The sequence below is a fragment of the Thunnus maccoyii genome, chromosome 19 (assembly GCF_910596095.1).
Source record: "Thunnus maccoyii chromosome 19, fThuMac1.1, whole genome shotgun sequence".
Lineage (NCBI taxonomy): Eukaryota > Metazoa > Chordata > Actinopteri > Scombriformes > Scombridae > Thunnus > Thunnus maccoyii.
In genome coordinates, this window is record NC_056551.1 from 22,330,792 (window position 1) to 22,343,329 (window position 12,538).

At 39.4% G+C, this 12,538-nt stretch overlaps 1 protein-coding gene across 2 annotated transcripts; it reads right to left on the minus strand.

Moving 5' to 3' along the window:
* Window positions 1-5,964: 5,964 nt before the first annotated feature.
* On the minus strand, window positions 5,965-12,002 carry tmem174 (transmembrane protein 174). Of its 2 annotated transcripts, XM_042395075.1 has the most exons (3): window positions 11,653-12,002; window positions 7,752-8,307; window positions 5,965-6,359 (listed from the first exon to the last, which is right to left on the minus strand). In XM_042395075.1, the coding sequence occupies exons 1-3, from the start codon at window positions 11,912-11,914 to the stop codon at window positions 6,245-6,247; spliced, it is 933 nt and encodes a 310-aa protein (XP_042251009.1). In that variant the 5' UTR covers window positions 11,915-12,002; the 3' UTR covers window positions 5,965-6,244. The 2 variants fall into 2 exon arrangements, with proteins under 2 accessions (XP_042251009.1, XP_042251010.1); XM_042395076.1 differs by lacking the exon at window positions 11,653-12,002 and having other exon boundaries at window positions 7,752-9,238.
* Between the last annotated feature and the right edge of the window lie 536 nt (window positions 12,003-12,538).

The window sequence follows — 12,538 nt, forward strand, 5'->3', positions numbered from 1 at the left end:
GAGAGAGAGAGAGTGGGGAGGAAGGGGGGATGAGAGAAGCTGAGATGACTTTATCAGGGCTACGTACAGTCGTTGGCTCACAGTCAATATAAAAAAATTTTAAAAAAACTTGATTGTAGCTGATAGTTTTGCCACATTAGCTCTGGAAAACAGGGGCAGTCATCTTAATCTTTATCTCAGAAAGTGAATGTGTGTGTGAACATGTGAGCAAGAGAGTGTGTGTGTGTTCACAGAGTGTTTGTGTGTGTGTTTTCCAGGCAAGTTAGTGAGTGTTTGCATGTGTTAGCGTGTCTCCAAGAAACTGCACGTACCTGTAACTTTGTCTTTGCATATGGTGTGTGTTAGAAAGAAGTAGAATTGTGTGCGTGCATGTGTGTGTGTGTGTGTGTGTGTGTGTGTGTGTGTGTGTGTGTGTGTGCATGTGTGTGTGTGTGAAGCTCCATACAAGGATGAGTATGTAAATGGGTTATTATGCTGAGGAGGTCTGCAAATCATTTCCTGTGGGCTGACTATTTATCAGATTCCCTTGAGATTTAGACACTCCTCTCGCAAACTTGTATGTGTGTGTGTGTGTGTGTGTGTGTGTGTGTGTGTGTGTGTGTGTGTATGTGTGTGTGTGTGACAGGGAAAAAGAAAAAGAAGGAGAGAAAAAACAACATTGAAAAAGCTTTCCCTGTATCTTAAAGATAAAGAAACTGATAATTTGTGTTTTTCATCACCAGAAGCAGCATCGTGAAAAGTGTCAGGACTTAAATCTCAAAGTGACAAATCAGTTTCAGAGTGACAGTAAAAAAAAAATAAATAAAAAACTCTGAATGCATGTGTGCAGTTGGAGTCTCTCTGTTTGTTATTTGGGTGCATGTGAGTTCACTGCATGTGCGTCTGCGACCAGTAAACTCTCTCTACCTTTCATGCACAGACACAGACCTGCACGCTCACTGGGTGGTGACACTGCTGGCGAGCGAACTGAAAGCTGCAAACGACAAAAGCTGGAACAACAGGAAGATAATTCAGATTTGATTGGTTTCACGTGTTCTTCATAAACAACAAAGTTTTCCTGTGCCTCCGGCGTGTTTTCCTGCAAACATGGAATCCATTTGTCCCCTGTCTTCATGCCCTGTAGTTGCACAGGCTCTTACGTATAGCACGTCACACACACACACACACACACACACAGAGAGTCAGTGAAATGAAAGCAGGCGCAGAGCGAGCCCACCACTGTGGCACTGGGATCTTTTTGATATACGGTCAGGAACTCATTTTGAAAACAGCCACTTTCAGCTGCTAAAAATAATCCCGAGGGACTCAAGAGACGAAAAATGTGAATGAGGCTCACCAGATCTGCCTCTCCAGTCAAAATAACAAGACATGTCCTGAGTAAAGTGAAAAACTTTCCTCAGATATAGCCAATTCCACACATGCATGCGTACAACATGTGACATTTAAAGGGCAGGTCCACTCAAATTACAAAAAACATGTCTCACTTATCTTTAATTGTATGTAGCCATGCGGATAGTTCTGGTTTTATTTGTTCAGGTTTTCAGATATCTGACTGTGAGATTTCTATATTAAGGAGCGATTTAAAGCGATGAAAAAGAAATTCAGCAGCAACATATTTTTTCCAGAACACAGTCAAAAGTTTACATAGGAACTATTTCTTTGGTAGAAATGAGAGTTACTTAATAGAGGAGAAAAAGGAAATGTGTATTTTTGTAATTTGAGTAAACAGACCCTTTAATGGAAACTCTGCTATACAGTTTAAGGCATCTGCTTGATGCTGATAATGCAGTTAATCAGTCAATAATTAGCAATTAAGATTCATTAAAAGTAATTAGAACAGTCATTAAAAAACTAATGCTGTGCAAACTTTAAACTAAAGTTTAAACTTTATTTGAAGTTAGTTTCCAAAACAAATAGTTGATGCATTCAGGAGTTTTAGGGAAATATGTGTAACATTTTGCACAGAATATTTCTCTTTTTAACTAATGATGGACCCATAAAAATCATGGTTTGTTTGAGGTTTGAATATTTCACTCAGTGTAAAGTGTCTGGATGAGTTAGAACAAGAATATACAGTATAGTGATGTCAGACAGTGTGACATTTTATCAAAGTTGAGGTGAAACAAAAGGGGGAAATGGTAGTTAAAGGCTACAGTATGTTAACTGAAGGATAAAAAAAAAGGCAGAAACAAATCTGGCTCTCAGTTTTTTTTTATTTTTCTGTTTTTTCTACACTGTCAGACATAATATGTTTTTGTGTTCGTCACTCAAAAACAAACAACAAATTCCTTTTTTTTGAGCCTCAGTGTTATAACAGAATCTCCTCACATAAATGAGCTCAGGTTACAGGCTAAACACCAACTTCAGCTGTTTATGAGTTGCGGAGACCAAGCCTTCTCAGTCTTATTAGCATGCACCATATGGGTGTATGCTGGTGTAACAATGCAAACACAAAGACTCGGGTCCACTCTGCTGCCAGCACGCAGAGCAAGGTCAGTGCTAATTACTCTTAGCCTAATCATGATTTCCAGGGATCATCTGACCCTTTGGTATTTTGTTTGATTTCAAAAGGGAAAATGCCATCTCAGATGTAGTTTCAAAATCCCTGCACAAATGTTTAGCTGGTAGCACATGTGGTTTAGTGTAGAGGGCCTCCAGCTCAGGCCTCCGTGCACAATCAAACCACTTTAGAGGGCCACACAATACACGCTCATCCTGGAAAACGCGTGACAAAAAAAAAAAAAAAACAGACTGGGAAAAAGAGTTGGTCCAGTCCAGCAGGGATAGAAGAATAAAGAAAAAAAACACCTGTTGCCGTCATGCACTTCCCTTAATTTTTTTAACTCATGAACTCTGTCCATCCTCCTTTTTAATTTAAAGAAAAGTTAATCTTATAGAAACCATCATGTATTAGGCAACAAGTCCTCGGAGTCATATGACAAGGAGGTTGCCAAACAATTTCAATTAAAGCTCATAAAGGAAAACTTACGTTTTTTGCACATAATTGTGAATAATTAATCGCCAGATGATCTCCAGCTGGAAATAATAATCCCTTATTATTAACCACAAACTTACTGATAATAACCGTATTCATAACCTTCAAAACTCATATCAGGACTCACGTCCTCGTGGGATTTTATGGGCGATTATTTCCACTTTTCCTTCCCCCCCTCTCTTTCATTTCGGAGTTGTTATCGTTCAGTATGTTCCGTAATACTTTCATAAATCGTCTCCAATGCTCCGAAATGGTGAAATAATGGGCCTTGTCGGCCACCCGCATTTAGCTGAGCTGTAAAAATAATGAAAGTCATATTGCGCTGCGGTTTGAAATCTGCACATGCAAACGGCGCAAAGATTGGAGGAGGTCTAGAGATGTTTGCTGAATAATTATGAATTTTTCAGTTTTCGTTTTTGGAAAGTTTCTTAGTGTGTGTGCGCGCGCGCGTGCGTGTGTGTGCGTGCTTGCGTGCGTGCGTGCGTGTGTGTGTGTGTGTGTGTGTGTGTGTGTGTGTGTGTGTGTGTGTGTGTGTGTTGCTTTTTGGAGCAAAGCCGACAGTAAATTTAAGGGGATTTGAGCGAGTGTTGGAAAAACAAAAAGATATTTTTAGTTATCGAGTCAATATTTCTATTGAGCTGAATGCAGCGACATGTAACCTCAATTCAACATAGAAAGTAAATCAGTTCAGTAAAAAAAAAAAAAAAAAAAAAAAAAAATCTGCAGTTTTTAATCTGCGTTTATCAGTTTGGGAGAAGATTTTTTTTTAAGAGGTCGATTTCACGAGACAAAGTTTAAAATAGGATAAATAAGTAAACAAAGTTCAAATAAGTCTTTCTCCAACAAATTCTATTCCAAATATATTAGACTAATAAAATAATGCCATTCAATAAAAATGTTTATTTTTTTCCAATAAAAGTACTATAAATAATGAATGTGTTGACTGTTTGGCGACATGATCCAGCATACAGATGCAACACATCCTATTCGTCTATAACGAAACATTATTATTTTTTTCTTCTTGTTTTTATTTGCGTGTCCAATTAAGATCGCCACCCACAGAGTGAAAAATATAACGAAGACCGTAATTATTGTTTAATTACAGTATAACAGCTTTTAACAAGTACATTCAAAATGCTGCACATAAACACATAAAAAAGACATTTAAAAAAAGACACAATTCATAAATATATATATATACATATGATCTCAAGAGAATAAACTAAAATAGAAGATTCAAATAAGCTAAAGTTGAAAATGACAGGAGAATAAAGGTTACGGTTATAGTGCGGCAGCTATGATGGATTAATAATCCCAAATGTACTTTTATTTAATAAAAAGGAAGTAGCAGAAAGTTTCAATCCTCGATTTTAACAGAATAGATTAAATCTTTTGTCTTTTGTCCTTGCAAAAAAAGCAGCCTGATTAAATCTATTAATGCATTTTAATTATTATTTAATTTAATTATTATTTATTACTTTATGATTATGATTATTGTTATTTATATCATTATTATTACACTGTGAAAGAGCCTAATTGCCAGTGTAATCGCGGTGAAACCACCTGACCTGACCCTGTGACTGAAGGTGTATTGATTTCCTCAGTGTTTCTGCCCCCGTGTGGTGCAGTGACACTTGTGTTTATCCTGCAAACACAACTGACAATAAACTACCTCAGTAAAACTATTACATTCAGTTGGCTGATCAAACAGGAAAGAAGGAAATAAATGTGAAACTTGAGCTTCATCTGAGTGGATTCTACTGGTCTAAGGTGTGATATTATTATTATTACAGTAGTAGTGGTAGTAGTAGTAGCAGTAGTAATAGTAGTAGTAGTAGTACTAGCAGTAGTTGTAGTAGTTGTATGTTGAGTGCCTTTTCCAAACTGACATTTTGACACAGATCTGTTCATACTGAAGTGATCATTGTTTAACTTTCATTGTCTCACCGCACGTGATTATGAATAACGCTGGCAATATGTGAACAATTATGACCATTATGACTTTTTTCCTCTTTTGATGTTCATTTTATCCCAGCATAGAACATTTAAACACTTCTTTTTTTTTTTTTTTTTTTTTTTTTAAGTATCTTTGGTAAATTGTCTCCATGTTTGTTTCAGGCTGTAGTGACCGCCTGCATTTCCCCTGCCAACATTTAATGGGCATGTACAGTGGTTTGTGCAGCTATTGAGAGACAACAAGCGCTGGATAAATGTGTGTTTATTGAAGCTGAATATAAATACCTCTAAGTTTTCCGAAACCTTAGAGCCCTCAGATAGAGCGGTGTTCGTCCATAAATCTCCTCATCTTAGTGGATTTTATGACTTCATACATAATTATTATGGTTGCTGTACATGATAACAGCTGTGAGAGGAAAGTGAAAGCTCAGTTAAAGGACGGGTTCACAGTTTTTCCAAGTCTGTCTTAAAACAATAGTCAGGTGTCCTAAATGAACACTGATACAGGTTTTTCTTGCCGTAATCGTTCCTCTTGATCATACTGACCGTTACAAGATACCTCCAAATGTACTTTCAATGTAAGTGATAGGAGACAAAATCCACAGCAAAAATTTATTTAAAAGTTAGTTACTTAGTGACAACAAAAAGAGGGAATCTGGCACTAAAAAGACAGAAACTTTGAAAGAAATTGACTTTATTGGACTAACTTTAGCTAACGGTTAAAGCCATTTTTTGCATTGAAGGAGGACTGAATTTTGTCCCCCATCACTTACACTGGAAGTGCATTATAAAGGGATCTCTTGTTAGTCAGTATGAGCAGGAGGAATGATTACACCAATAAAAACATATGTTGTTTGGACACCTGACTATTGCTTTAGGACAGACTTGAAAAAATTCTGAACTCGTCCTTTAACTTGAGCTTGTAGGTTTCAGTTTCCTCTCACAGCTGTTATCATGTACAGTAACCATAATAACTATGTATGAAGTCATAAAATCCACTCAGATGAGGCCCCCTGGAAGAAAACCTCATTAAAATGGAGATTTATGGATGAACACCGCTGTATCTGCAGGCTGTAACGCTTTGGAAACTCACTGACATATTTGAAAACTTGGATGTATTCAAAAAAATTGTGAACCCATCTTTTAATCTCCTGTTGTTCTGGAGTGAAATATCAGGGGCATTTAAGTTTAGCAATGCAGTGAATCTTGTAAAAATCCCTTTTGACATCCAGTATCATCCATTGGAAGACTGTAAAGCCACACATGAAACTCCTAACAACTCTCAGGATGCGTTTATGTCACATCAGGCTGGTTAAAGGACGGGAATATGTCTTCGTACGCAGGTGGACGTGCACAGGGGGATCCGCTCTCATCACCACGTCCTCTTTCATCGTCTGTCCTCTCAATCCTATACAGGAAATTAAACAAAATATCTCAAGGAGGCTGGATACAAGAGATAAGAGCTGGCTAATATCCAAATGTTTACAGGCCCAATTGGTTATGCTTAAAGCGCGCGTTAGGAAGCCCACTGATCTTTAAAGGAAAACACTGACGTTGAGCAATTTCTCCCTTGATCATTCCTCTATTTGGCATTAACCGTTGGAAACACAGCGAAACAGGTCAGAAGTTGTGACAGCATAAGTGAGAGCTGGTGAGCTGAGCATGTGTTCATATGATCAGGGCAGCAGTTTACAGTTATCCTAGGTTAACTGTATTATTCCTGCTGTCTGCTTTTATTAAAGTGAATTACTTTCCTGGAAACCTGCTGGGAGTAATCGTCTAAAAACAATAAGTGAAAACTTGTAACTTTCCGCTAATGGAATGCAGCTTTGTGTTCACCACCACGTCTGTCCAAGGTTATTTGATTGGATTTTAAATAAATGGGATCCTGCAATTAGTGGAAAGGAAAAGGAAAGCAGCTTTTTTTTTTTTTTTTTGGTAAAAATGACAGCATGTAACGTTATGTTTCCTGCTGCAATGATCCACTTAGTTTAGGAGCTAGTTACTGTTTTCTTTATCTTGTGAGTTCTATGTTATTAATACTGTAGCACTTTGAGTTTCACTATGAATGAATAGTGCAGTATAAATTAAGGAAAGGTGATTATATGAGAGTATGGGGATCTATTTTGGTATTAATCGTCCCCATTTCATTGACACAAGACTCATTTGGACTATGAAACAAAAATTAATTATTAATTTTCCCCTGTTTGCTAAAATAAATCATTTTCTTCCTTTTTAGAGCGACAGTAACTAGAGCTCACGTGACTCATATTGCTCACAGCACACTAGTGATTTACGTGAATCCTTCCAAGTGTGTTGACTATTACGGAGAGATTCATTGCACCATAATTGGCTGAGAGAGTATTGACGGCCAAAAACGCTTTGGGCCTAAGTGTGATCTTGTGGCTAATAAGAAACGAACTCTGGCACACTTTGACTGTTTTAATGAGCACTGTGAGAAGCTGCGAGTCTTTAACGCACTCAAATCTGATTTAAGATTAAGTCTCTGCCTCTGCTGGTTTTATCTGCTCTAGTGTCAACATGTTGCATGCTGGGTAAGGAGCAAAACTCAGCCTCGCGGGGATCCGTTGCCTGTGGATGACAGCTGGTTTTTTTATCTTTGAAAAAAAAAAAAAAAAAAATGATGCATGTACCTGTCCTCTGTTCTCCAAAACCACACGCTCATCATAACAGCATGTTTAAGTAATGGGGGACCCCAGCAGGACTAAAACACTGCTTCTCATATTTATGTGTTCTCAAAAGTTGGAGCAATGTCAGTCATGTAAGCACTGTTCCCTACCTGCTTCCTCTAACGTCTGAGCTGTCTGCTTCTTCTGCTGTGAAAGCTGCATTATCCGCACAGCACGCAGCGTTAAGTGGAGGAAGGGCTGCACTCACAGAGCTGCCAGGCTGGAACTCATTGGCCTGGCTTACTTCCTGGGTTATAAAGTTATACGGAGGTGGAATACACAGCATTGTTGTGCCACCACGTAACACGATTGGTTGATTTGTGCCTCTTAAGGTAAAAGAGGTTTGCTCCATGACAGGCATCACCAGCACTTCTTCATCCCACTGTCTGCAGCGACAGCAGGAGACGATCCCAAACTTGCAGACGCTGGTAAACACGAAAGTGCCTCCGACTGATATCAGGATAGGGCCCAGCAGTTGGGGCCACTCAAAGCTTAGGTTGACTTGGTATTGTTGCCATCCCATGGTGGTGAAGATGACACCCATCAGGGCCAGGAAGACTCCAGAGAACAGCAGGGTGGCTCCGGTTTTCTCGCCATCCAGCAAACTGTCTGACTGACGAGGGTGTGGAGCAGGTGGCAGGTGATCAGGTAGCCCACTGAGGACTACTGTAGGATTTCTAGCACAGTTAGTGTCCACTACAGGCCATTGTCCCAACATGTGAGTCCAGACACCTTGTGGTCCTTGTTGGTCCATGAGTTCATATGTGTGTAGACACTGTAACTGAGCCTCTCACAGTGAAATCAAACTGACTGAACACTGAGTAACTCTGAAGATACTTATCAGCTAAAGGGGGCCAGTTATAAGTTAACCTGCACTTGCTGGGCACTGTGTTCAAATGGCAACTCCTCTATTTCAGCATGTGTGAATCAACTCATGTGGACAACAAGATTACTATTATAGTCTAGAGTAGTGCTGGGTGCAGATTATAGCAGAAAAGTCTGTTTGGGCAAATTACAGAACAATTTTGATGTGATAAACATGCTGGTATACAAGAAAATGTAACAATGCAGTCAAATGATGAAATTATATTTACAATGAATCCTTAATAGTTAATGTTTTGGATATCAGGCTCGTCACCAATCCTGTGTGATGTATTATAATCAAGAGAGAAGGTTTGGTGTGTTTCGGGTCAGTCTAAAGAGACAAAGAAATGAGAGGAAAGTGAGATTCCTGCACGCACAGAGCATGATGCGAAATCCACCTCGTCACATGTCATTTCACACGGACACCTCTCCCAACTACGCTGTTATGCATAACTTATCAGCGACAGCTCATGCTGCAATAGTTGAACAATCAGTCTAGCATGTTAAGTGGAAGAGCTTAAAAACACATCACGCTATACGTGTTGCAGTCAAAGGCTAAATGAGCTGCACACAGAGTGAAGCCCACATGTAACACGCAGGCGTCACGCTGAAAGATCCTCAACACTCGAACCAGGGTGTGAGTGAAGTCTGCTGAAGCCAACTGTTCCCTCAATGAAATCCTGTAAGGTGGTGGGCTTTATGCATGGATAGGTTCCAAAATTTTTCATGTCTGTCATAAAACAACAGTCAGGTGTCCATATGAACACTGAAACAGGTTTTGCTTGCTGTAATCATTCCATCCTGTTCATACCGACCATTAGGAGATCCGCTTCAAATGTGCTTACAATGTAAGTGATGGGGGACAAAATCCAAACAAAAGTATTTAAAAGTTTATCAGAAGATAATGTCCAGGTTCAGCCATCTGAGTTAGTCAATTGATGTTGATATCCTCCACTGTTACAGTCATTTTAGTAAAAAAAAAAACCTCCCTCTCTAACCTTCTTTGTGTCTCCACAGACAGTGTTTTCCTGTTCAGCCATAGTGGAAGGATCGTAACAAAAAGAGGGAATCTGGCCCTATAAAGACTGTAACTTTGAAATATATAACTTGATTTGACTAATTTGGATGGCTGAAGCCTCATATTATCTTCAAGTAAACTTTTTAATACCTTTTTGCACAAAGAGAAGCTTGTTGACTTTGTGCCCCATCACTTACATTGGAAGCACATTAGGAATGGATATTTTAATGGTCAGTATAAACAGGAGGAATGGTTACAGCAAGAAAAACATGCGTCAAGGTTCATTTGGGCACCTGATTATTGTTTTAGGACAGACTTGAAAAATTGTGAACCATTCCTTTAAGGTTGACATAATTCTTCTCACCTGTCAAAGTGTATTTAATTGAATTCTTTTCATATGAAAAACTATCGAAGTAAATTGTGTTAGTATCTACAGTGTGTATGGCATACCTTACTCTCTGTATCTGTCTGTATTTTTAGTTTAATTTAATTCTCTCCTCATTGTTGTGAGACAAAGAAAAATTTCTTTTGTCAGTGTGTGTCCTCCATAGGCTGCAGCAGAGCAGCCTGCAAAAACAGCTAGACATGTTGTACGTGTGTGTGTATGCTACAGTGAAAAAACACCTATGTTCATGAATTTTTCATCCTGAATGCAAACACAGTGACATGCAAACATGTTTTTCAGTAGAATTTTATAGCAGCCTGCTCTTCTCCTGACAGACAGCTTGCATTTGCCTACATAAGAAACGCATCCGCACTGCATTGCGTGTGACAAGCTCGCCAATCGGAAAGAAAGATCATGCGCCACTTATGGCAAAGCAAAACAAAAGGTCTTCAGAGGGGAAACAACTAACTATCAAACACACACACTGCTGCTGCCCTGGTTGCCAGTGGCTGATCAAACCTATAACTTGTGTGTATGTGTGTGTGTCGGTGGTCTGTCATAGGCTACTTTTGGGGACAAATTTCAGACTTGGACCACTTCATTGGGGACGGCTTGTCCAATTGGAGACAACAAGCCGTGTCCCCGATTGGGAAGAAGACGATTTTTGGGTGAGTGGTTAAGGTTAGGTTATGTTAAAGGTTAGGGTTAGGCAAGTAGAAGTTATGGTTAGGGTTAGGGTAAGTCTCTAGGAAATGAATGTAAGTCTATGTAATGTCCCCAAAAGTGACTATGAGCTGATATGTGTGTCCTTGCATGTGTGCATCTGTCTGTCTTTATGTTTACCATAGCCTCAGCCTCATTTCACTTGGCACTAATGAACAAAGGGACAGATAACTATACAAAGAATCCATATGAGCGCAGTGTTTAAAGAACCCCCCAGAATTGAAGCTGCACATATTCTTTCAATTAGAAAACTCCAAATATTTATGGACTGAACATTTCCTCTCTGGAAGGAAGGAGAGCTCTGTGTGTGTGTGTGTGTGTGTCTCCGGTTGACTCACACTGGGGTGTATTGATCCCCTGGGCTTATGCTTCATTTCACTTCAGCTCTGCCACTATACTGTAAAAGTACATCTGTCCAACATCTATACAGTATACTGTCTTTTTTAACATCAGCAACCTGCAGGAGAAGAAGTTATAAAATTACTCTTTTAAACAATGATGCCTCTTCACAGATGACGCCATTTAATATCTTTTAAATGCTAACAGATTCGGAGAAGTCAGACTCCTGTGTCATCACCTTGGCTTTTAGGAAACCATGACAGACATTTTTCACTGTTTTCTGGCATTTCATAGACCAAACAATGAATTGATTAATCGAGAAAGCAACCTGCAGATTAATTGATAATAAAAATAATCATTATTTGCACACCAAAGCATCAAAGCTGCACACTGTGCTCCCAGATTCATCCCTCTTTTTACCTGGTGGAGACTTGAGCATGCAGAGGATGATTTTTTGTTTCTCCAATTATCTTTACAGTCTGTTTGTTCAAATTTTAAAGAACTGCTCCAGTATCATATTCCCCCCCAAGAGAAGTAATTTTAAAGGCAGATTCTGACAGGGCAATAAAGAAGGACCAAAAGGACCATCATAAGAATTAAGATGTGACTATTTCTCAGTCATCCCCTCCCCCAAACACACACTCACACACACACACATACACACATACACACACATGCTTACCATGACAAATAGCCTGTGACGTGCCTCTGTGAACATGGCACGGAAGGGTCCACTCCCTCTCCCCAGGGCAGATAAGGCGGTGGAGTCTGAGTATGTCTTCACTGGATCTTTTTTCCGGTGAATCATTTCTAGCAGCGGTCAGGAAAAAATCTACTGTGCAGTCACAACAGTAGTTTTTCTGTGTCTGTCTGTTTGCAGATTCAAGGTACCAGCAATAAAATTCTTGCTGTTCGTCATCTCTCCCTGACCCCAGGCTTAACATATCACCCGACTTAGTGTCTTGAACGTCCAAAAGGAGCGGAGGGGTGCAGGGTGGGACCGATGTAAATCAGGATGCATGATTTTATTAGTCCAAGCTACAATTTAAGTCCAAGAAATGATTTAAAAAATCGGGTTGTGTTAGAAGACAGGAAGAAGACAGAAAGACCCTCTATTTAAATGACAGCCTCCCTATGGAGAGCAGGCTTGGTGTGTGAACATTTCATTGCAAAGGTCAGGTTGTTTCTCTCTCCAGGGGACATTAGAAGATTAAATACTTCCTTTTTTTTAACAAACAGGCTATATTACTGCAATGTTTCAATTCTGGTGTATCAAGAAGACTTGACATTTTGGGAAATAGACTTATTTGATTTTTTGTTGAGAGTTACATGAAAAGATCAATACCATTCACACATTTTTACTCTGAATATGTAGCTGTGTCAGCAGCCGATTAGCTTAGTTTAGCATGAAGACTGAAAAGATGGCAAAACAGCTGGCCTGGCTCTGTCAAAAGGTAAGAAAATCTACTAGCACCTCCATGGCTTACGTAGGTCTATGCTGGTTGGGTTAGGGCAACCTTACAGTGACGATAAGAGTCGAGGAAGTCACTGCTCCTGGCCAAGAGGTA